The 27,295-nt window shown below is 39.4% G+C and overlaps 1 protein-coding gene across 1 annotated transcript in view; it reads left to right on the plus strand.

Annotated features, from left to right (window-relative positions):
* Positions 1-27,295, plus strand: part of LOC128640578 (ovostatin-like) — a 242,508-nt gene that overhangs the window by 36,824 nt on the left and 178,389 nt on the right. Inside the window, exons 17-18 of the mRNA XM_053693049.1 lie at positions 3,546-3,693; positions 5,119-5,350. Coding sequence (XP_053549024.1) covers positions 3,546-3,693; positions 5,119-5,350 — 380 coding nt within the window. The remainder of the gene's footprint in view (positions 1-3,545; positions 3,694-5,118; positions 5,351-27,295) is intronic.

A 27,295-nucleotide genomic window follows, 5' to 3' on the forward strand; every position in this document is an offset into this window, starting at 1 on the left:
TGCTTGTGTGTGTATGTATGGTTCTGTTTGTATGTGTGTGTCTGTATGTTTATATAAGCGTGCGTGAAGGCTTGTGTGTGTATGTATGGTTCTGTTTGTATGTGTGTGTCTGTGTGCTTATATAAGCGTGCGTGAAGGCTTGTGTGTGTTTGTATGGTTCTGTTTGTATGTGTGTGTCTGTGTGTTAATATAAGCGTGCGTGTATGCTTGTGTGTGTTTGTATGGTTCTGTTTGTATGTGTGTGTCTGTGTGTTTATATAGCGTGCGTGTGTGCTTGTGTGTGTATGTATGGTTTTGTTTGTATGTGTGTGTCTGTATGTTTATATAAGCGTGCGTGTATGCTTGTGTGTGTATGTATGGTTCTGTTTGTATGTGTGTGTCTGTGTGTTTATATAAGCGTGCGTGTATGCTTGTGTGTGTATGTATGGTTCTGTTTGTATGTGTGTGTCTGTATGTTTATATAAGCGTGCGTGTATGCTTGTGTGTGTATGTATGGTTCTGTTTGTATGTGTGTGTCTGTATGTTTATATAAGCGTGCGTGTATGCTTGTGTGTGTATGTATGGTTCTGTTTGTATGTGTGTGTCTGTGTGTTTATATAAGCGTGCGTGTATGCTTGTGTGTGTATGTATGGTTCTGTTTGTATGTGTGTGTCTGTATGTTTATATAAGCGTGCGTGTGTGCTTGTGTGTGTATGTATGGTTTTGTTTGTATGTGTGTGTCTGTATGTTTATATAAGCGTGCGTGTATGCTTGTGTGTGTATGTATGGTTCTGTTTGTATGTGTGTGTCTGTGTGTTTATATAAGCGTGCGTGTATGCTTGTGTGTGTATGTATGGTTTTGTTTGTATGTGTGTGTCTGTATGTTTATATAAGCGTGCGTGTATGCTTGTGTGTGTATGTATGGTTCTGTTTGTATGTGTGTGTCTGTGTGTTTATATAAGCGTGCGTGTATGCTTGTGTGTGTATGTATGGTTCTGTTTGTATGTGTGTGTCTGTGTGTTTATATAAGCGTGCGTGAAGGCTTGTGTGTGTTTGTATGGTTCTGTTTGTATGTGTGTGTCTGTATGTTTATATAAGCGTGCGTGTATGCTTGTGTGTGTATGTATGGTTCTGTTTGTATGTGTGTGTCTGTATGTTTATATAAGCGTGCGTGTATGCTTGTGTGTGTATGTATGGTTCTGTTTGTATGTGTGTGTCTGTGTGTTTATATAAGCGTGCGTGTATGCTTGTGTGTGTATGTATGGTTCTGTTTGTATGTGTGTGTCTGTAGGTTTATAAAAGCGTGCGTGTATGCTTGTGTGTGTATGTATGGTTCTGTTTGTATGTGTGTGTCTGTGTGTTTATATAAGCGTGCGTTAAGGCTTGTGTATGTATGTATGGTTCTGTTTGTATGTGTGTGTCTGTGTGTTTATATAAGCGTGTGTGTATGCTTGTGTGTGTATGTATGGTTCTGTTTGTATGTGTGTGTCTGTGTGTTTATATAAGCGTGCGTGAAGGCTTGTGTGTGTTTGTATGGTTCTGTTTGTATGTGTGGGTCTGTATGTTTATATAAGCGTGCGTGTATGCTTGTGTGTGTATGTATGGTTCTGTTTGTATGTGTGTGTCTGTATGTTTATATAAGCGTGCGTGAAGGCTTGTGTGTGTATGTATGGTTCTGTTTGTTTGTATGTGTGTGTCTCTGTGCTTATATAAGCGTGCGTGAAGGCTTGTGTGTGTTTGTATGGTTCTGTTTGTATGTGTGTGTCTGTGTGTTTATATAAGCGTGCGTGTATGCTTGTGTGTGTGTATGTATGGTTCTGTTTGTATGTGTGTGTCTGCATGTTTATATAAGCGTGCGTGTATGCTTGTGTGTGTATGTATGGTTCTGTTTGTATGTGTGTGTCTGTGTGTTTATATAAGCATGCATGTATGCTTGTGTGTGTATGTATGGTTCTGTTTGTATGTGTGTGTCTGTATGTTTATATAAGCGTGCGTGAAGGCTTGTGTGTGTGTATGTATGGTTCTGTTTGTATGTGTGTGTCTGTATGTTTATATAAGCATGCGTGTATGCTTGTGTGTGTATGTATGGTTCTGTTTGTATGTGTGTGTCTGTGTGTTTATATAAGCGTGCGTGTATGCTTGTGTGTGTGTATGTATGGTTCTGTTTGTATGTGTGTGTCTGCATGTTTATATAAGCGTGCGTGTATGCTTGTGTGTGTATGTATGGTTCTGTTTGTATGTGTGTGTCTGTGTGTTTATATAAGCATGCATGTATGCTTGTGTGTGTATGTATGGTTCTGTTTGTATGTGTGTGTCTGTATGTTTATATAAGCGTGCGTGAAGGCTTGTGTGTGTGTATGTATGGTTCTGTTTGTATGTGTGTGTCTGTGTGTTTATATAAGCGTGCGTGTATGCTTGTGTGTGTATGTATGGTTTTGTTTGTATGTGTGTGTCTGTGTGTTTATATAAGCGTGCATGTATGCTTGAGTGTGTATGTATGGTTCTGTTTGTATGTGTGTGTCTGTATGTTTATATAAGCGTGCGTGAAGGCTTGTGTGTGTATGTATGGTTCTGTTTGTATGTGTGTGTCTGTGTGTTTATATAAGCGTGCGTGTATGCTTGTGTGTGTATGTATGGTTCTGTTTGTATGTGTGTGTCTGTGTGTTTATATAAGCGTGCGTGTATGCTTGTGTGTGTATGTATGGTTTTGTTTGTATGTGTGTGTCTGTGTGTTTACATAAGCGTGCGTGTATGCTTGTGTGTGTTTTTATGGTTCTGTTTGTATGTTTGTGTCTGTGTGTTTATATAAGCGCACTTGTATGCTTGTGTGTGTATGTATGGTTCTGTTTGTATGTGTGTGTCTGTATGTTTATATAAGCGTGCGTAAAGGCTTGTGTGTTTTTGTATGGTTCTGTTTGTATGTGTATTTCTGTATGTGCATGTGTCAATGATTCCTGTCAAAATTGGAATATACATGGATGCATTTCAGTTTTGAAAAGAAGTACTTTTGTAATATACAGGTATTAGCAAATATGCTTCTAATAAAAGCTATAGCTGTTTCAAAAGTGTATTTAAGTATGCACCGTGCCCCAGCATTTTATATACAGCACTTACTCAGAGAGCCTAAGGTGCTTGTACCATCTGGCAATGACTCAGTTTGTTAATTGCTGACATGATACAAGCACCACTGGCGTTCTGAGCTGCTGCAGTATTAAAAATGCTGGTGCACTGAGAATATCTAGTTATACTTCACATGACCGTACAGAGAAAAATGCAGTAAATACAGTGATAACTTTAACTAGAAGCATTTTTGCCAATACGTTTATATTGTAAATATGTTACTCTTCAAATATGTAATTCATCTACAGGTATGTGCATTTTGATGATCGGAATGTCCCTTTAAGTAATAAATAGATGATTGGGGACATATCAACCCTGAAACCCTCCTAGAACCAACACTAGATGCCACCAGTGATATTTAGCTTTTTGGCTAACATTGTTACCCCCCTGTAATAAAGCCCAGAACTAAAATGGCCTTTCTGAATTGTATCCTCTTCACCCTAAAGCTAAACCTATGATGAAGAACGCAGGATTGTTAGCAGATGTGAGCGACATGGAGGCTCCAATGTCAGCAGCAACAGAACAAACAGGCTCCATAGAAACAGTTCGGAAAAACTTTGCAGACAACTGGGTGTGGGAAATTGCTTCAGTTGGGTGAGTGTCTTTGTGACAACCAATAACTTTTAGCCTCATTTGGGTGAGTGTCTTTGTGACAACCAATAACTTTTAGCCTCAGTTGGGTGAGTGTCATTGTGACAACCAATAACTTTTAGCCTCAGTTGGGTGAGTGTCTTTGTGACAACCAATAACTTTTAGCCTCAGTTGGGTGAGTGTCTTTGTGACAACCAATAACTTTTAGCCTCAGTTGGGTGAGTGTCTTTGTGACAACCAATAACTTTTAGCCTCAGTTGGGTGAGTGTCTTTGTGACAACCAATAACTTTTAGCCTCAGTTGGGTGGGTGTCTTTGTGACAACCAATAACTTTTAGCTTCAGTTGGGTGAGTGTCTTTGTGACAACCAATAACTTTTAGCCTCAGTTGGGTGGGTGTCTTTGTGACAACCAATAACTTTTAGCCTCAGTTGGGTGAGTGTCTTTGTGACAACCAATAACTTTTAGCCTCAGTTGGGTGGGTGTCTTTGTGACAACCAATAACTTTTAGCCTCAGTTGGGTGAGTGTCTTTGTGACAACCAATAACGTTTAGCCTCAGTTGGGTGAGTGTCTTTGTGACAACCAATAACTTTTAGCCTCAGTTGGGTGAGTGTCTTTGTGACAACCAATAACTTTTAGCCTCAGTTGGGTGAGTGTCTTTGTGACAACCAATAACTTTTAGCCTCAGTTGGGTGGGTGTCTTTGTGACAACCAATAACTTTTAGCCTCAGTTGGGTGAGTGTCTTTGTGACAACCAATAACTTTTACACTTATTTAGTTATATACACTGATCGCACACTCTGCTCATTACCTTGCAGCAGCTAAAAATCTCTAAAATCTGATGGGATATGAAAGGCTCTAAAACAACCTGTGCTTTAACTTACACAGATTATGATTTACTGGGGGCTGAGGGGTAAATACAGGTAACATTAAATATCTGAGGGAATTTTATAGATTGTATCTCACTTTATGACTCACAAAGGCCTTTTTCATATCGTCAAACTCCCCAACTGTCCCTGTTTTTTATGTACACTGTACACAAATGAAACTACATTTAAATGTTGCACAAATCCAGCAAAAGTTATATAATTTGATACATGGATTAACTTTTGAATACCTGCGCCCTGGTAGCTGACCTCATTCAGGCTCCGATATTCAAAACATTGACAGACCGATGAGGAGTCGCCTGTTTGGGTTCACCAGACAGTCCGTTGGTCTGTTGGTATATTCTAAAAGATACCAAAAAAGCAGCATTTAAACATCTAAATGACACAAACTTTGCCTATAACCATATGAATGCATACAGATTTATACAAAAATTACAAAATAGAATAGTTAGAAACAAAATCACATGGTAACATATGTATCAAACAAACATCAGCAATGAAAAAGGAAAATGTGTGTATTGTTCTTTATACTCTCTATTCAGGTCAGACGGCCGGGGTACAATCCCGTTGGTGGTCCCAGATACCATAACGCAATGGAAAGGTTCCATGTTTTGTGTGTCAGAGAAGGAAGGGTTTGGGATGACGAGAAGCCCAGCCAACTTCACCTCTTTCCAGCCATTCTTTGCAGAGATGTCACTTCCTTACTCTATTGTCAGAGGCGAGACGCTGGTTCTGAAGGCATTTGTACCAAACTATTTAGAGTATTGCATCAAGGTAACCTGTTTTCTTGGTGTACTACACTGTGTATAAACAATCTGTGCTTTCTGTATATAACACACCAGCCTTTTATGTGCACTATTCTGTGTATAACATACTTCTTCCTTTATATGCACTGTTCTGTGTATAAAGCACCTGACTCTTTGGGGTCAATTTATCAAAGCGTGAACTGAAAATACGCTTGATTTCTAGGTCGTGTTTGTCAAAGCATCAAGATCGGCAAATGTTGAAATTTGTGACGTAATATACAATCCTGCTATCTCAATCCGATGCAGATCGATGCTTGCGTCATTACAGATGTTTCGAATTCACATTTGACTCTATTTGACACTGTTCCCAATCTATCAAATATTTAACAGGTAGGCTTGTGTGTATTCTGACGCAGCGTACCTAGTTTTCAATCCACCACCCTTGAGGTTCCGGATGCCATAGAACTCAATGGGAGTCTGAAAACACAGAAAGCTTATGTTTGATGCTGCAAAAGAATGAAGTATATTACTTAATAAAAGTAAATTAGAAACTCTAATAAAATTGTATACCCTTTCTAAATCAAACAATATTATTGCTCCACATTTGGTGCACTAGTAGATATAGGGATACAAATGAAATAAATACACAACATAATATAGCTAACTTTACTTTTTTGGAAAAATCTATGTGCACCATGTTTAAGTCATGTAATACAAGTCCCACTCTCTACTTTGCACCAATTATGACGCAAACTCCAAAACAACCCACACACTAGTGAATTGTTTAACCACTTTTGATTGGAATATGCATAATCACATGATTTATGACATCAGCCAATCTGATTCAAATATACATTTTAAACTATCACTAACAAATCATATTGACGCCGTCTAATGCGCTGAGATTGACGCTTTGATAAATTGACCCCTTTATATGCACAGCTCTGTCTATAACACACATGTCCCTTTATATGCACTGGTCTGTGTATAAAGCACCTGACTCTTTATGTGCACTGGTCTGTTTATAAAGCACCTGACTCTTTATGTGCACTGGTCTGTTTATAAAGCACCTGACTCTTTATGTGCACTGGTCTGTTTATAAAGCACCTGACTCTTTATGTGCACTGGTCTGTGTATAAAGCACCTGGCTCTTTATATGCACTGCTCTGTCTATAAAGCACCTAACTCTTTATATGCACTGCTCTGTGTACAAAGCACCTGACTCTTTATATGCACTGGTCTGTATATAAAGCACCTGACTTTTTATGTGCACTGCTCTGTGTATAAAGCACCTGACTCTTTATATGCACTGCTCTGTGTATAAAGCACCTGACTCTTTATGTGCACTGCTCTGTGTATATAGCACCTGACTCTTTAAGTGCACTGCTCTGTCTATATAGGACCTGACTCTTTATATGCACTGCTCTGTGTATAAAGCACCTGGGGCGCGATCCGATATAGATCGTAGTTTGCGGCGCAAGCGAGGGAACCCGCATCGCCCGCAGTTTCAGCTCGCATCTCGAGCTATCCCATATACGGCGCCGTCAGATGCTAACGTGTGCCGTAAGTCTGACAAACCAGCGATGTCCAGAAATCTGCGCAAGTACAAATTTCTGGCGTCGCCAGTGACTTGCGGCACATTAGAAACTGCCGGCGCCTAGAAAACCTGACTAAAGTCTAAATCACCCGCACTGTCTTACACGCCTCCCTAACATAGCCCGACACGTCTAACACGCCTCCCTAACATAGCCCGACACGTCTAACCCTCTATCCGCTATCCCCCCTCACTAGCCTAACAATAAAATATGTATTAACCCCTAAACCGCCGCTCCCGGAGCCCGCCGCAACCTAATAAAGTTATTAACCCCTAAACCGCCGCCAGCTATATTAAATCTATAACCCCCTAAAGTGAGCCCCTAACACCGCCGCCATCTACCTTACCTACCCCCTAAAGTGAGCCCCTACCCCGCCGCTATCTATTTTAAAATTATTAACCCCTAATCTAATCCCCCTACCCCGCCGCCATCTATATTAAATTATTTAACCCCTAAAATACTAAACTATCCCTACCACTAAACCTAAGTCTAACCCTACAAATAGCCCTGAAAAGGGCTTTTTGCGTGGCATTGCCCCAAAGTAACAGCTCTTTTGCCAGCCCTTAAAAGGGCTTTTGGTGGGGCTTTGTCACAAAGTAAACTGCTCTTTTGCCTACAATCTACATCCCCCTACACCGCGGCCACCTATAATAAATGTATTAACCCCTAATCTAATCCCCCTACACCGCCGCCAGCTATATTAACTATATTAACCCTAATTATACTAGGGTTCATATAGTTAATATCGTTATTATATTATATATATTAACTATATTAACCCTAATTATATTAGGGTTCATATAGTTAATATCGTTATTATATTATATATATATTAAGTATAATAACCCTATCTAACTCTAACATCCTAACTAAACTCTTATTAAAATAAATCTAATATTAATATTATTAATTAAAATATTCCTATTTAAATCTAAATACTTACCTATAAAATAAACCCTAAGATAGCTACAATATAATTAATAATTACATTATAGCTATGTTAGGGTTTATATTTATTTTACAGGTAAATTGTTAATTATTTTAACTAGGTATAATAGCTATTAAATAGTTATTAACTATTTAATAGCTAGCTAGTTAAAATAATTACCCAATTACCTGTAAAATAAATCCTAACCTAAGTTACAAATACACCTACACTATCAATAAATTAAATAAACTACAAATATCTATCTAAAAATACAATTAAATAAACTAAACTAAATTGAACCAATCAGCCAATCGGGTTGAACTTGAATCTGATTGGCTGATTCAATCAGCCAATCAGATTTTTCTACCTTAATTCCGATTGGCTGATAGAATCCTATCAGCCAATCGGAATTCGGTGGACGCCATCTTGGATGACGTCATTTAAAGGAACCTCATTCGTCGGGAAGTCGTCGTGCCGGAAGGATGCTCCGCGGCGGAGGAGCGAACTAAGAAGATTGAAGATGCCGATTTGCTTGAAGACATCGCTGATGGAAGAAGACTCTCTGCCGCTTGCTTCAAGACATCGCCCGGATGGATGAAGACTTCACTGCCGCTTGCTGGAACACATCGCCTGGATCGGATGAGGAGTTCTGCCCGGGTGGGTGAAGACAAGGTAGGGAGATCTTCAGGGGGGGTAGTGTTAGGTTTATTTAAGGGGGGTTTGGGTTAGATTAGGGGTATGTGGGTGGTGGGTTGTAATGTTGGGGGGTGGTATTGTGTTTTTTTTTGCAGGCAAAAGAGCAGTTTTCTTTGGGGCATGCCCCCACAAAAGGACCTTTTAAGGGCTGGTAAGGTAAAAGAGCTTTGAACTTTTTTTAATTTAGAATAGGGTAAGGATTTTTTTTTATTTTGGGGGTTTATTATTTTATTAGGGGGCTTAGAATAGGTGTAATTAGCTTAAAAATCTTGTAATCTTTTTTTATTTTTTGTAATTTAGTGTTTTTTTTTTTTTTTGTAATTTAGTTTAGTTTATTTAATTGTATTTTTAGATAGATGTTTGTAGTTTATTTAATTTATTGATAGTGTAGGTGTATTTGTAACTTAGGTTAGGATTTATTTTACAGGTAATTGGGTAATTATTTTAACTAGGTAGCTATTAAATAGGTAATAACTATTTAATAGCTATTATAACTAGTTAAAATAATTAACAATTTAATTGTAAAATAAATATAAACCCTAACATAGCTATAATGTAATTATTAATTACATTGTAGCTATCTTAGGGTTTATTTTATAGGTAAGTATTTAGATTTAAATAGGAATATTTTAGTTTATAATATGAATTAGATTTATTTAATAAGAATTTAGTTAGGGGTGTTAGGGTTAGATAGAGTTAATATAGTTTATATAAATACTATAGTAACTATATTAACTATATTAACCCTAATATAATTAGGGTTAATATAGTTAATATATATAATGTAATAACTAAATTAACTATAATATACTTAGGGTTAATATAGATAATATAGCTGGCGGCGGGGTAGGTAGATTAAATTAGGGGTTAATAATTTTTATATAGATGGCGGCGGTAAAGGGGTTCACATTAGGGGATAGATAAGTTAGATGGTGGCGGTTTTAGGGGCTCACAGTAGGGGGTTAGTTTATGTAGATGGCGACGGTTTAGGGGTTAAATACTTTATTATGGATTGCGGCGGGGGATCGCGGTTGACAGGGAGATAGACATTGCGCATGCGTTAGGTGTTAGGTTTATTTTAGCAGCCAGTTTAGGGAGTTACGGGGCTCCAATAGTCAGCGTAAGGCTTCTTACGGCTGCTTTTTGTGGCGAGCTGAAAATGGAGTAAGATTTCTCCATTTTCGCCACGTAAGTCCTTACGCTGTATATTGGATACCAAACTGTGCGGGTTTGGTATACCTGCCTATGGCCCAAAAAACTACGGGCGACGGCAGAAATATACGCGCGTAACTTCTAGGTTACGCCATATATAGGATACCAAACCCGCGCAAATATTGGCGTCGCCAGCTTTTGCGGGCGACGATTTTTATCGGATCGAGCCCCTGACTCTTTATATGCACTGCTCTGTGTATAAAGCACCTGACTCTTTATATGCACTGGTCTGTGTATAAAGCACCTGACTCTTTATGTGCACTGCTCTGTGTATAAAGCACCTGGCTCTTTATATGCACTGCTCTGTGTATAAAGCACCTGGCTCTTTATATGCACTGGTTTGTGTATAAAGCACCTGACTCTTTATATGCACTGGTCTGTATATAAAGCACCTGGCTCTTTATGTGCACTGCTCTGTGTATAAAGCACCTGGCTCTTTATATGCACTGGTCTGTTTATAAAGCACCTGACTCTTTATGTGCACTGCTCTGTCTATATAGCACCTGACTCTTTATATGCACTGCTCTGTGTATATAAAGCACCTGACTCTTTATATGTACTGCTCTGTGTATAAAGCACCTAACTCTTTATATGCACTGCTCTGTGTATAAAGCACCTGACTCTTTATATGCGCTGGTCTGTGTATAAAGCACCTAACTCTTTATATGCGCTGGTCTGTGTATAAAGCACCTGACTCTTTATGTGCACTGCTCTGTGTATAAAGCACCTGACTCTTTATCTGCACTGGTCTGTGTATAAAGCACCTGACTCTTTATATGCACTGCTCTGTGTATAAAGCACCTGACTCTTTATATGCACTGCTCTGTGTATAAAGCACCTGACTCTTTATATGCACTGCTCTGTGTATAAAGCACCTGACTCTTTATATGCACTGCTCTGTGTATAAAGCACCTGACTCTTTATATGCACTGCTCTGTGTATAAAGCACCTGACTCTTTATATGCACTGCTCTGTGTATAAAGCACCTGACTCTTTATGTGCACTGCTCTGTGTATAAAGCACCTGACTCTTTATATGCACTGCTCTGTGTATAAAGCACCTGACTCTTTATGTGCACTGGTCTGTGTATAAAGCACCTGACTCTTTATATGCACTGCTCTGTGTATAAAGCACCTGGCTCTTTATATGCACTGCTCTGTGTATAAAGCACCTGACTCTTTATATGCACTGGTCTGTGTATAAATCACCTGACTCTTTATATGCACTGCTCTGTGTATAAATCACCTGACTCTTTATATGCACTGGTCTGTGTATAAATCACCTGACTCTTTATATGCACTGCTCTGTGTATAAATCACCTGACTCTTTATATGCACTGCTCTGTGTATAAAGCACCTGACTCTTTATCTGCACTGCTCTGTGTATAAAGCACCTGACTCTTTATCTGCACTGCTCTGTGTATAAAGCACCTGGCTCTTTATATGCACTGCTCTGTGTATAAAGCACCTGGCTCTTTATATGCACTGCTCTGTGTATAAAGCACCTGACTCTTTATCTGCACTGCTCTGTGTATAAAGCACCTGACTCTTTATATGCACTGCTCTGTGTATAAAGCACCTGACTCTTTATATGCACTGCTCTGTGTATAAAGCACCTGACTCTTTATATGCACTGCTCTGTGTATAAAGCACCTGGCTCTTTATATGCACTGCTCTGTGTATAAAGCACCTGACTCTTTATATGCACTGCTCTGTGTATAAAGCACCTGACTCTTTATATGCACTGCTCTGTGTATAAAGCACCTGACTCTTTATCTGCACTGCTCTGTGTATAAAGCACCTGACTCTTTATCTGCACTGCTCTGTGTATAAAGCACCTGACTCTTTATCTGCACTGCTCTGTGTATAAAGCACCTGACTCTTTATATGCACTGCTCTGTGTATAAAGCACCTGACTCTTTATCTGCACTGCTCTGTGTATAAAGCACCTGACTCTTTATATGCACTGCTCTGTGTATAAAGCACCTGACTCTTTATATGCACTGCTCTGTGTATAAAGCACCTGACTCTTTATATGCACTGGTCTGTGTATAAAGCACCTGACTCTTTATATGCACTGCTCTGTGTATAAATCACCTGACTCTTTATATGCACTGGTCTGTGTATAAATCACCTGACTCTTTATATGCACTGGTCTGTGTATAAAGCACCTGACTCTTTATATGCACTGCTCTGTGTATAAATCACCTGACTCTTTATATGCACTGCTCTGTGTATAAAGCACCTGACTCTTTATCTGCACTGCTCTGTGTATAAAGCACCTGACTCTTTATCTGCACTGCTCTGTGTATAAAGCACCTGGCTCTTTATATGCACTGCTCTGTGTATAAAGCACCTGGCTCTTTATATGCACTGCTCTGTGTATAAAGCACCTGACTCTTTATCTGCACTGCTCTGTGTATAAAGCACCTGACTCTTTATATGCACTGCTCTGTGTATAAAGCACCTGACTCTTTATATGCACTGCTCTGTGTATAAAGCACCTGACTCTTTATATGCACTGCTCTGTGTATAAAGCACCTGGCTCTTTATATGCACTGCTCTGTGTATAAAGCACCTGACTCTTTATATGCACTGCTCTGTGTATAAAGCACCTGACTCTTTATATGCACTGCTCTGTGTATAAAGCACCTGACTCTTTATCTGCACTGCTCTGTGTATAAAGCACCTGACTCTTTATCTGCACTGCTCTGTGTATAAAGCACCTGACTCTTTATCTGCACTGCTCTGTGTATAAAGCACCTGACTCTTTATATGCACTGCTCTGTGTATAAAGCACCTGACTCTTTATCTGCACTGCTCTGTGTATAAAGCACCTGACTCTTTATCTGCACTGCTCTGTGTATAAAGCACCTGACTCTTTATCTGCACTGCTCTGTGTATAAAGCACCTGACTCTTTATATGCACTGGTCTGTGTATAAAGCACCTGACTCTTTATATGCACTGGTCTGTGTATAAAGCACCTGACTCTTTATCTGCACTGCTCTGTGTATAAAGCACCTGACTCTTTATCTGCACTGCTCTGTGTATAAAGCACCTGACTCTTTATCTGCACTGCTCTGTGTATAAAGCACCTGACTCTTTATCTGCACTGCTCTGTGTATAAAGCACCTGACTCTTTATCTGCACTGCTCTGTGTATAAAGCACCTGACTCTTTATCTGCACTGCTCTGTGTATAAAGCACCTGACTCTTTATCTGCACTGCTCTGTGTATAAAGCACCTGACTCTTTATATGCACTGCTCTGTGTATAAAGCACCTGGCTCTTTATATGCACTGCTCTGTGTATAAAGCACCTGACTCTTTATATGCACTGCTCTGTGTATAAAGCACCTGACTCTTTATATGCACTGCTCTGTGTATAAAGCACCTGACTCTTTATGTGCACTGCTCTGTGTATAAAGCACCTGACTCTTTATGTGCACTGCTCTGTGTATAAAGCACCTGACTCTTTATCTGCACTGCTCTGTGTATAAAGCACCTGACTCTTTATATGCACTGCTCTGTGTATAAAGCACCTGACTCTTTATCTGCACTGCTCTGTGTATAAAGCACCTGACTCTTTATCTGCACTGCTCTGTGTATAAAGCACCTGACTCTTTATCTGCACTGCTCTGTGTATAAAGCACCTGACTCTTTATATGCACTGGTCTGTGTATAAAGCACCTGACTCTTTATATGCACTGGTCTGTGTATAAAGCACCTGACTCTTTATCTGCACTGCTCTGTGTATAAAGCACCTGACTCTTTATCTGCACTGCTCTGTGTATAAAGCACCTGACTCTTTATCTGCACTGCTCTGTGTATAAAGCACCTGACTCTTTATCTGCACTGCTCTGTGTATAAAGCACCTGACTCTTTATCTGCACTGCTCTGTGTATAAAGCACCTGACTCTTTATCTGCACTGCTCTGTGTATAAAGCACCTGACTCTTTATCTGCACTGCTCTGTGTATAAAGCACCTGACTCTTTATCTGCACTGCTCTGTGTATAAAGCACCTGACTCTTTATCTGCACTGCTCTGTGTATAAAGCACCTGACTCTTTATCTGCACTGCTCTGTGTATAAAGCACCTGACTCTTTATCTGCACTGCTCTGTGTATAAAGCACCTGACTCTTTATGTGCACTGCTCTGTGTATAAAGCACCTGACTCTTTATGTGCACTGCTCTGTGTATAAAGCACCTGACTCTTTATGTGCACTGCTCTGTGTATAAAGCACCTGACTCTTTATGTGCACTGCTCTGTGTATAAAGCACCTGACTCTTTATGTGCACTGCTCTGTGTATAAAGCACCTGACTCTTTATATGCACTGCTCTGTGTATAAAGCACCTGGCTCTTTATATGCACTGGTCTGTGTATAAAGCACCTGACTCTTTATCTGCACTGCTCTGTGTATAAAGCACCTGACTCTTTATCTGCACTGCTCTGTGTATAAAGCACCTGACTCTTTATGTGCACTGCTCTGTGTATAAAGCACCTGACTCTTTATCTGCACTGGTCTGTGTATAAAGCACCTGACTCTTTATATGCACTGCTCTGTGTATAAAGCACCTGACTCTTTATCTGCACTGGTCTGTGTATAAAGCACCTGACTCTTTATCTGCACTGCTCTGTGTATAAAGCACCTGACTCTTTATGTGCACTGGTCTGTGTATAAAGCACCTGACTCTTTATATGCACTGCTCTGTGTATAAAGCACCTGACTCTTTATATGCACTGCTCTGTGTATAAAGCACCTGGCTCTTTATGTGCACTGCTCTGTGTATAAAGCACCTGGCTCTTTATGTGCACTGCTCTGTGTATAAAGCACCTGACTCTTTATCTGCACTGCTCTGTGTATAAAGCACCTGACTCTTTATGTGCACTGCTCTGTGTATAAAGCACCTGACTCTTTATCTGCACTGCTCTGTGTATAAAGCACCTGACTCTTTATATGCACTGGTCTGTGTATAAAGCACCTGACTCTTTATATGCACTGGTCTGTGTATAAAGCACCTGACTCTTTATCTGCACTGCTCTGTGTATAAAGCACCTGACTCTTTATGTGCACTGGTCTGTGTATAAAGCACCTGACTCTTTATATGCACTGCTCTGTGTATAAAGCACCTGACTCTTTATATGCACTGCTCTGTGTATAAAGCACCTGACTCTTTATATGCACTGCTCTGTGTATAAAGCACCCGACTCTTTATCTGCACTGCTCTGTGTATAAAGCACCTGACTCTTTATATGCACTGCTCTGTGTATAAAGCACCTGACTCTTTATATGCACTGCTCTGTGTATAAAGCACCTGACTCTTTGGCCCCTATTTATCAAGGTCTGCCGGGCCTAATCTGACAGTGCGGATCAGGTCCGCCAGACCTCGCTGAATATGGCGAGCAATACGCTCGCCGTATTCAGCATTGCACCAGCAGCTCACAAGAGCTGCTGGTGCAATGCCGCCCCCTGCAGACTCGCGGCCAATAGGCCGCCAGCAGGGGAGTGTCAATCAACCCGATCGTACTCAATCGGGTTGATTTCCGGCGATGTCTGTCCTCCTGCTCAGAGCAGACGGACAGGTTATGGAGCAGCAGTCTTTGTGACCGCTGCTCCATAACTGCTGCAGGCTCGCCAGAAACATGGGGCATCAAGCTCCATACAGAGCTTGATAAATATGCCCCTTTATGTGCACTGCTCTGTGTATTTGAGTTTTAAAGAAAAGGAAAGGCCCAGGGGGTGTCTTAGCCTCTTTTCTAGTAATCTCCTCACAAGCTTAAAACATAAAACTAGAATACAATTACAAATGAAAAGGGCGCTGTACAGCAGACAGTTTAAATTTAAAAGGGTATAAATATATACCTGTAAATCACAATATTGCATATAGTTTAAATGTTTAATAAGAACAATATATATAATAAGTACAACATATGAAATAGCAACAGCAATATAATCAAAAATGTATCATGGACGTCTCCCTTAAAGGGACACTGAACCCAAATTTTATCTTTCATGATTCAGATAGAGAATGCAATTTTAAGCAACTTTCTAATTTACTCCTATTATTCTTCGTCCTTTGCTATCTTTATTTGAAAAAGAAGGCATCTAAGCTAAGAAGCCAGACAATTTTTGATTCAGCACCCTGGACAGCACTTGTTTATTGGTGGGTGAATTTATCCACCAATCAGCAAAAACAACCCAGGTTGTTCACCAAAAATTGTCCGGCATCTAAACTTACATTCTTGCTTTTTAAATAAAGATACCAAGAGATTGAAGAAAATTTGATAATAGGAGTAAATTAGAAAGTTGCTTAAAATGCCATGCTCTATCTGAATCACAAAAGAAAAAAATTTGGTTCAGTGTCCCTTTAAGTTCGCTAGCATAAAAGTTAAAAAGCCATCTGGAACGGGGGGGGGGGGCGGAGCTTCGCCGTGCAGGGACATGGCGGCTTTGTAAGCAGGCTCCGGAGCCGTTTTCCCAGCATCGCCCATTAACAGACACCTCAGCGCAGAAAAACTGACCTAAACATGCGGCAGAGTGGTCACACATATCAAAGGCGATCCGCTCCAGCGCTGAGGCTTACTTCTGGGAGACCCGCCATCTTACATCACCGATGTACAGCAGACCTCATCACCGTCTCCGCAATACAGAGTAACGGATCATCAAGGAGGCTCTCCGACATATCCTCACAGCCATCTAAGCCTCCAGGGACACAAGCTGCACAACCACGCTACAGGGGCCCCCTTGCCCCATGTAAGTACTCTGGATACACTACGGCCTAAGGCACAGATAAGATCCCGGCAGATATAGCATTTCCTCTCCCTAACAGACATTGCCAGTAACTTTAAACCCCCCATAATAACAGGGTATGAGGTTTAAATGCCAGCACGACAGAGGGAAACCAACAATATAGGGGAGAACTGAACTATGAAACAATCTTTCCCCTGCCACTAGATACATGCGCCATATTTTCATAATGCAGCAAGCAAACTAGCCTATTTATTCTAGCTGGACAGGGCTATACCACATATCTGTCCCCTTACTCTACAGCGGGAACGTTTACATGCCCTGAGATACCCCCTCTAACTGACCCATAACTACTTATATCAATATAAAGCAGCAAGCATTACACCGGCTTATTAAGATGACCTCCAGACAAAAAATAAAAGGGGATAAGACCAGCAAACAAGGGCCTCAATCTGCCACTCTTTCTACGTTCTTTGCCACGCGGGAACAAACAGATACTGAACACTCTCAAACTATAATGGAGGACACTGAGAATCAGGTATTGTTCATCATTTATTGTTTAGAGATGTTGGGAAACAACTTCCCCTAGATATAGATATAGTAGGTATATGAAGGCTAATATACCACTATGTAGGTATGTATTTGTGTTTGTATGTTCAATTTTATTTATATGTTTTATTTTAGTTTTGTTTATGTTCGCCAACTGGGAGATCTCTCTACTAGGTTACCCTTACATACTAACTCTTAGGATTTTACACACTACCTCTAGCGTGGACCGACTAACCCATACGATAACTACCTTTCCTTACAAAAATGTCACTAAGTTATAAGATAGCAAAACCAGACCATTCCTTAAGGGTCATCACTATTAACTCAAAGGGGCTCAATTCACCTAGAAAACGCACTACGGCTCTACACTACATTAGGAGATATAATGGGGATATCATCCTAATCCAAGAGACACACTTCCTAAAGGGGAGAGAACCTAAATCCTTTCACTTTAAATATGGTACTTGTTACTATGCATCGCACCCCACTCGCAAAATACAAGGGGTGGGAGTTTTAATCAAGGCAGGCATACCCTTTCAGTAACTCAAAATAATCCGCGACAGAGAGGGAAGATACATTATCATCGTGGGCTTACTATACGGCAGACCCATTACACTGACAGCTTTCTATGCCCCACAAAGCAAACAACACCTATTTATCCAAAAGATATCTGAAGATATCCTAGAACATAGCAAGGGTACCCTGATAATGGGTGGAGATCTGAATATACCATTGAACCCAGACCTAGACTGCTCGTCGAGACACACCTCCACACCAACCAAGGTAATTACAAAAAACCAACAAATTACTCAAACAATTAGCTGTTAAAGACACCTGGAGAACCTTAAACCCATTTTTTAGAGATTACACCTTTTATTCCCACCCTCATAAATTATATACGAGAATTGACTACATTTTCATTACATTACACGTTACAGTGATGGGAATGTTCAGAGCAGCCGACATATCACCCGTTATCTGGTCAGATCACGCCCTAGTCCACGCTACCTTTACATGGCCATCCAAACCCATAAAAAACTATATCTGGAAATTGGATGATAGGTTACTTACTGACCCTGAAATTTACACGAAATTAGAAACACGTATTGCGGAATTTTTCCAAATTAATAAAGACTCTGACACCTCCCCCCAAAATAATTGGGAAGCACATAAGAGTGTATTGAGGGGAGACCTGATAGCACTGAAAGCTAGACAGAATAAAACAAGACGAGAGAAAACAACAGCCCTAATTAAGGAAATAGAACAAATAGAAACTTCACATAAGACCAACCCCACCAATTCAGAGCTTTTAGACATCCTCTCTAAAAAACGTATAGAGTTAGCATCCATATTAAACAAAGATTTTAAACGTCAACATCTCTTTCTAAAGAAACAAGCATTTGACACTCATAACAAACCAGGACGCTCTCTAGCAAGATATTTAGGGAAAAAGAATAAAGCTAAATTTATCCTCCAGATCAAGGACAAACATCAACAAACACATCACTCATCACATGCTATAGCAAAAGTATTTCATTCATTCTACAAAGATCTTTATAACCTACCCAAAATACCTCCCCCAGCTCAGCCCTTTAATCTCCAGAGAAAAGAACAATTAGATCAATTCCTTTCCAAATTAAAACTGAACACACTAACAGAAGATCAAAGGGAAAAGCTAGAAGAACCCATTTCATTAACGGAGATCAAAAACACTATACAAAACCTTCCCTCTGGGAAATCACCTGGACCCGACGGCTTTACATATTCCTATTACTCTAAGTTCCAAGAATTATTACTCCCTCCCCTCGTCGCTTACTTCAATGCCATTGACGATGACCATCCTTTCCCTAAAACTGCCTTAGAGGCACATATTGTAGTAATTCCTAAACCGGGAAAAGCATTAGACCAACCAGCTAATTACTGCCCTATCTCGCTTTTAAACGCAGATATAAAAATTTTTGCAAATATTTTATCAAACAGGATTAACTTAATTCTCCCAGACATTATAAATTCGGATCAGGTCGGTTTCTTGCCGGGACGGGAGGCAAAAGATAACACAGTTAGATTACTAAATTTAATACACCAGGCCCATGAACAGAACCTACCTCTAGTGCTCCTATCCACCGATGCTGAAAAAGCTTTTGATCGGGTGGCATGGGACTACTTACATAGCACTCTTTTACATATGGGTTTCGGGAACCTCATTATTCAACACATCTTTGCGCTATATACCAGACCCCACACCAGAATTCTCCTGAATGGCATTCTTTCAGACCCGTTCAATATCACCAACGGTACCAGACAAGGATGCCCCCTTTCTCCTATACTTTTCGCATGCTTTATAGAGACACTAGCCGCTAAAATTCGACAAAATTCCCAAATAGAGGGGCTAAAAATAGGACCACACCAATACACTATTTCCCTCTATGCAGATGATGTTATGTTCACTTTAACAAACCCCGAAACAGCAATACCACTCCTGATGACAGAGTTCCAGAATTTCAGATATCTCTCTAACTTTTTAATAAATCCAACTAAATCCGAAATGCTGAACATCACTCTAGACCAAACATCACTTCTCAAAGTTAAAAAAATATCCCCTTTCTCATGGTGCTCGACACATATAAAATACCTAGGAGTTAACATTACACCATCTCTCGACCAGCTATTCAGGTATAACTACATCCCTTTAAAAGTGAGTATCACAAACGATCTCTCCAGGTGGAAAAACAAAAGAATATCCTGGCTCGGTAGAATAAACACAATAAAAATTAAAGTATTCCCTCGCATATTATATCTCCTACAAACTCTCCTGATCCCCCTTCCCGACTCTTACCTCGACGCCCTACAAAACGGCTTCAGAGACTTTACATGGAACAGGAGACACCCTAGGATCCAAAAAAATATAATGACTTCCCCCAAAACCCAGGGAGGCTTGGGGCTACCCAACCTCAAAATTTACAGAAGTGCAATCTTCCTGCAACGTATCCTAGACCTATACACAATTAACACACATAAAGCATGGGTTAAAATAGAATCAGAACTCTTACATACTAAATACATCAGCTCATTTTGTTGGTCCTTCAAAAAGAAAGTTGTTTCTACACACACGTCTAATCCAATAATACTAGAAACTTTCAAAAATTGGGAATCTAGTCTGCTACATTTTCTTTTTCTTTCATCCAGACCTTCCCCATTAACATCGCTGATAGAAAACGGAACTTTAGACATTGTACCCCAACTAACACAGGATTATACTCTATCAAACAGTTCAGATATTCCACTATACTTACTTGTCGAAAACAAACAAATTAAACCACAGCAAGACCTGATCACCCAGGGTCTTCCCTGCTTCAAACAATGGCTTACCTATCATAAAGTACATAACTTCTTGAACACACACCCACAATCCCTAAACTTGACTAGACCACTCACTAATTTTGAAATTCTATTTACTAAATCCCCTACCCCGCGACATACGATTTCACTTATTTATAAAATACTCACCCAACTACAACCAGGACATATTCCTCCATACTTAGAAAGATGGAAAAGAGACTTGGGGCAGATAATTTTACCACAAACATGCTCTCAAATAATACAATCTACACTAAAGTCCTCTTCTTCATCCTCAGTGGTAGAACTTAACTTGAAAATCTTGCATAGATGGTACTATACGCCCCACAGGCTACATAGATTATTCTCAAAATCCTCTAATATTTGCTGGAGATGTGGACATGTGGGAAGCGACATGGCTCATATCTGGTGGTGGTGCTCTTCTGTCCAGGATTTATGGAGGGAGATAATAACAGAAATAGAAAATATCTTCGGAATGGTACTCCCATTAGATCCTTAATTTGGCTACTTAATAAACCTCCCAAGATTAAATACAAACCCTACATTAAGTTATTTCACATTATGACTAATAGTGTTAAATTTTTAATTGCTAAAAACTGGAAAAGCAAAGAAACCCCACCCATCTCCATGTGGAAACTGAGAGTAACAGAAAGATTAGACCTAGAGGAGTTCCACTACATGCAAGTAGACAAAATGGAAACGTATGCTGAAATGTTGGCGATTTGGGATGGATACATCTCCCCAAAAATAAAACCTACCATATCCGTATCTTAAAATACTATGGTATATTTGACCCCAATCTATTGACATAGCCTCTATACCTAATAATTTCTTCTTACCCTAACGTACTCCTAGCTGCGCTAGAACACTAGACGAGATCTTTAGAGTTGAGAGATCCCCAGTTGGACGATACGTATGATTTATATGTTATTTTTATGTTAACCTTAGCTAAAACGCTGCTGTACCACTTTATATACATATGGAGAAGACAGAAAGACATATTTGATCTGCTTTTATCACTCTAACACATATTATTTGTTTATAACCTACAGCGACATGTATAGAAGATAAATGGAACCAGCTTTGTTTTCCATCATATTTGGAGCTGCGTCTCCTGATTTCTGTAACTTTTTCTTTTTCTAATAAAGCTGTTTTCGACAAAAAAAAAAAAAGCCATCTTATCCAGATAAGTCTTTATCAGAAGATATTTCAGACAATACGACTGAATTTACCAAAAACTTAATTGCACAGTTCCAGTGCATCACTGATTCAATGTCCCAATAATTTCCAACAAGCTGTGTACTGGATTTTGAGAACAGAGCCACATCGGCTAAAACTGGGAAATATAAACCACTTCAACGTTACCTCACCACGGTATGTGATATACCACGCCAAGACTGCAAACCCTTCTTGGAAGAAAAATACGAGCAGCTCCTCACAGCGTTTTTTTGCTCTTTGAGTAGGGATTTCTTGCTGCTCTGTTTAGGTCACCTGCGTGTGATTGGTAATGCGGTCAACCATCTGACCTGTAGATGTCCTCTGATTGGTCAAAAGTCGCTCTTTCAGTTTAAGGCTTCTCTTTCAATATCATATGTCACAGGCTTGATAAATAAATGGCTTTCAGAGTATCACAGTGGCACCGCACAGTTCTGTGAAGTATTGTCTGAAATATCTTCTGATAAAGACTTATCTGGATAAGGTGGTATTTTAACTTTTTGGATAGGGTGGTATTTTTAACTCTTTGGTATTTTATGCTAGCAAACTTAAGGGAGATGTCCCTGATACATTTTTGAGCATATTGCTGTTGCCATTTTATATATTGTTCTTATTATATATATTGTTCTAATTACATATTTTAAACTATATGCAATATTGTGATTTACTGATTTACAGGTATATATTTATATCCTTTTAAATTTAGACCAGTAAAGCAAATTAGGGTAGCAGTTAAAGGATGATAGTGTCGGGCAAAAAAAGACAAATGGAGTAGCTCTCTGCAGTTCTACTCAAAATACAGGTATAATCATAGAAAACAGATCTTGTGCGCTTAAACAGCTAGACACTTTCACACTGGAGTAATGCTGACTAACTATGATAAGTGGTGTGTTTAAAAACGTATAATAAAGTTACACTCTCTTCACTTAATAAAAAACAAGAGGTTTTACTTAATTAGTACGATCAATTCAAATTACACATTAGAAATTAAACATAAAAAATTAAACATTAGAAACCACCGGTGGTGTAGGATTATACCAATTTTAAAACTTGTAGAATATCTTAGTACCATGATTAGCAATATAATATATAAAGTGCAATTATGCAACTAAATAAAGGGCATCTAATACATGTGCAAGTAAGACAAAACGTGTCTCCACTGTCTGTTTTTAACAAACAACAAGACGTATATAAGAGCAGATAAAAAACACTCCTATTAGGAGAGAACAGTAAATGTCTTATTAAGTCTCTTTTGAGGCTCCGTTATATATCTTTTTAGATGAGTGTCTTAGAACTCAAAATTTGGTAATGTTCAAAATTAACAGGCTCCAGTCTGATCAGAGTGTGACAGAAAAATCCGTAGTACAATTCGATATCAGAGTATCTTCAAGTGTACACCTTCCCTCCGTTCACAGATCACTTACCTTGTTTTCCACTTTGGGGCTCATTGTGTAGTGGTATAAATCTGTATTTGACAGACCACTTACCCACCTTCCTGTGTGATCTAGGTATTTAGTGAGATTTGTCTTCTCCGGAGCCGTGCAGTGACTCAAGTTGGCATTCTCCTCGTGTCTTTCGTCAACTTCTTCCGGGTTCGTGACGTCACTTTTTCAGGTGATCTCCTTACAGCAAATGGTGGTGCTTAGATTCGTAAAGCAAACAGAGCGCTCTGTGTGTTAGATTATCGGACCTTTGCGTACCATCTACGCATTTCAGCCTCAGCCTTTATCAAGATACTTCTGGTGTGGTCCTCTTACAAGTACCCAATACATACATACATACTTTTTTTTATAGGTGTTTCTTCATGAGTGGCTTTTTTCTATGCTTGCAATTGTTCAACGTTTATTGGCAGCTAAAGGGTTAATAGTGCTGGAATGCATATCAGATCAGATATGCATTCCAGCACTATTAACCCTTTAGCTGCCAATAAACGTTGAACAATTGCAAGCATAGAAAAAAGCCACTCATGAAGAAACACCTATAAAAGAAGTAAAGGACCACACTAGAAGTATCTTGATAAAGGCTAAGGCTGAAACGCGTAGATGGTACTCAAAGGTCTGAAAATCTAACACACAGAGTGCTCTGTTTGCTTGACGAATCTAAGCACCACCATTTGCTGTAAGGAGATCACCTGAAAAAGTGACGTCACGAACCCGGAAGAAGTTGACGAAAGACACGAGGAGAATGCCAACTTGAGTCACTGCACGGCTCCGGAGAAGACAAATCTCACTAAATACCTAGATCACACAGGAAGGTGGGTAAGTGGTCTGTCAAATACAGATTTATACCACTACACAATGAGCCCCAAAGTGGAAAACAAGGTAAGTGATCTGTGAACGGAGGGAAGGTGTACACTTGAAGATACTCTGATATCGAATTGTACTACGGATTTTTCTGTCACACTCTGATCAGACTGGAGCCTGTTAATTTTGAACATTACCAAATTATGAGTTCTAAGACACTCATCTAAAAAGATAAATAACGGAGCCTCAAAAGAGACTTAATAAGACATCTACTGTTCTCTCCTAATAGGAGTGTTTTTTATCTGCTCTTATATACGTCTTGTTGTTTGTTTTGTCTTACTTGCGCATATATTAGATGCCCTTTATTTAGTTGCATAATTGTACTTATATTATATTGCTAATCATTGTACTAAGATATTCAACAAGTTTTAAAATTGGTATAATCCTACACCACAGGTGGTTTCTAATGTTTAATTTTTTATGTTTAATTTTTTATGTTTAATTTGAATTGATCGTACTAATTAAGTAAAACCTCTTGTTTTTTATTAAGTGAAGAGAGTGTAACTTTACTTTATTATACGTTTTTAAACACACCACTTATCATAGTTAGTCAGCATTACTCCAGTGTGAAAGTGTCTAGCTGTTTAAGCGCACAAGATCTGTATTCTATGATTATATCCTTTTAAATTTAAACTGTCTGCTGTACAGCGCCCTTTTCATTTGTAATTGTATTACACTGCTCTGTGTATACCACAACTGGCACTTTGTTTGTATCGGTCTGTATATAAAACACTAGCCTCTCTATGTGCACTACCCTGTGTATAACACACCTGCGGCTAGATTTAGAGTTTGGTGTTAGCCGTCAAAAGCAGCGTTAAGGGGTCCTAGCGCTGCTTTTTACCGCCCGCTGGTATTTAGAGTCAGCCAGGAAAGGGTCTAACGCTCACTTCCTTACCGCGACTCCAGGCTACCGCAGATCCCCTTATGCCAATTGCTTATCCTATCTTTTCTATGGGATCTGCCTAACGCTGGTATTTGGAGTCTTGGAAGAAGTGAGCGGTAGACCCTCTACCGACAAGACTCCTACCGACAAAAAAAGTTAGTAGTTAAGAGCTTTATGGGCTAACGCCGGAATATAAAGCTCTTAACTACTGTGCTACAAAGTACACTAACACCCATAAACTACCTATGTACCCCTAAACCGAGGCCCCCCCACATCGCCGCCACTATAATAAAAATTTTTAACCCCTAATCTGCCGACCGGACACCGCCGCCACCTACATTATACCTATGAACCCCTAATCTGCTGCCCCTAACATCGCCGACACCTAGATTAGATTTATTAACCCCTAATCTGCCCCCCCAACGTTGCAGCTACCTAACTACAAGTATTAACCCCTAATCTGCCGACCGGACCTCGCCGCCACTATAATAAATGTATTAACCCCTAAACAGCCGCACTCCCGCCTCGCAAACACTATAATAAATATTATTAACCCCTAATCTGCCCTCCCTAACATCGCCGCCACCTACCTACAATTATTAACCCCTAATCTCCCGCCCGCAACGTTGCCGCTACTATAATAAAGTTATTAACCCCTAAACCTAACTCTAACCCTAACACCCCCCTAAGTTAAATATAATTTAAATTAAACGACATAATATTCATATTATTAAATAAATTAATCCTATTTAAAACTAAATACTTACCTATAAAATAAACCCTATATATATAGCTACAATATAACTAATAGTTACATTGTAGCTATTTTAGGATTTATATTTATTTTACAGGCAACTTTGTATTTATTTTAACTTAAAAAGAAAATACAATACCCCCCCAACATTACAGCCCACCACCCACATACCCCTATTCTAACCCACCCAAACCCCCCTTAAAAAAACCTATCACTAACCCCCTGAAGATCTCCCTACCTTGAGTCGTCTTCACTCAGCCGAGCCGAAGTCTTCATCCAATCCGGGCGATGTGGTCCTCCATCCGGGCGAAGTCTTGATCCAAGCGGCAAAGAAGAGGTCCTCCATCCGGGCGAAGTCTTGAGCCAAGCGGCAAAGAAGAGGTCTTCCATCCGGGCGAAGTCTTGATCCAAGCGGCAAAGAAGAGGTCTTCCATCCGGGTGATGTCTTCTTCCAAGCGTCATCTTCAATCTTCTGTCTTCCGGATCCATCTTCATCCCGCCGACGCGGAACATCCTCCTTCCCCGACGGACTAACGACGAATGAAGGTTCATTTAAGGAATGTCATCCAAGATGGCGTCCCTCGAATTCCGATTGGCTGATAGGATTCTATCAGCCAATCGGAATTAAGGTAGGAAAAATCTGATTGGCTGATTCAATCAGCCAATCAGATTGAAGTTCAATCCGATTGGCTGATCCAATCAGCCAATCAGATTGAGCTCGCATTCTATTGGCTGTTCCGATCAGCCAATAGAATGCAAGCTCAATCTGATTGGCTTGTTGAATCAGCCAATCAGATTTTTCCTACCTTAATTCCGGAAGACAGAAGATAGAAGATGCCGCTTGGAAGAAGACATCGCCCGGATGGAAGACCTCTTCTTTGCCGCTTGAATCAAGACTTCGCCCGGATGGAGGACCACATCGCCCGGATTGGATGAAGACTTCGGCTCGGCTGAGTGAAGACGACTCAAGGTAGGGTGATCTTCAGGGGGTTAGTGATAGGTTTTTTTAAGGGGGGTTTGGGTGGGTTAGAATAGGGGTATGTGGGTGGTGGGTTGTAATGTTGGGGGGTATTGTATTTTCTTTTACAGGTAAAAGAGCTGATTACTTTGGGGCAATGCCCCGCAAAAAGCCCTTTTAAGGGCTGGTAATAGAGCTTATTACTTTTGTAATTTAGAATAAGGTAGGGCATTTTTTTATTTTGGGGGGCTTTTTTATTTTATTAGGGGGGTTAGATTAGGTGTAATTAGATTAAAATTCTTGTAATTTTTTATTTTTTGTAATTTTGTGGGGGTTTTTTTTGTATTATAGATTAGTTTATTTAATTGTATTTTAGTTTAGCTAATTGTAGTTAATTTATTTAATTAATTTAATGATAGTGTAGTGTTAGGTTTAATTGTAACTTAGGTTAGGATTTATTTTACATGTAATTTTGTAATTATTTTAACTAGGTAGCTATTAAATAGTTAATAACTATTTAATAGCTATTGTACCTAGTTAAAATAAATACAAAGTTGCCTGTAAAATAAATATAAATCCTAAAATAGCTACAATGTAACTATTAGTTATATTGTAGCTATATTAGGGTTTATTTTATAGGTAAGTATTTAGTTTTAAATAGGAATAATTTATTTAATTATAGGAATATTAGTTTGTTTAATTTAAATTATATTTATGTTAGGGGGTGTTAGGGCTAGGGTTAGACTTAGGTTTAGGGGTTAATACATTTATTATA

The sequence above is a fragment of the Bombina bombina genome, chromosome 9, assembly GCF_027579735.1.
Source record: "Bombina bombina isolate aBomBom1 chromosome 9, aBomBom1.pri, whole genome shotgun sequence".
Classification (NCBI taxonomy): domain Eukaryota; kingdom Metazoa; phylum Chordata; class Amphibia; order Anura; family Bombinatoridae; genus Bombina; species Bombina bombina.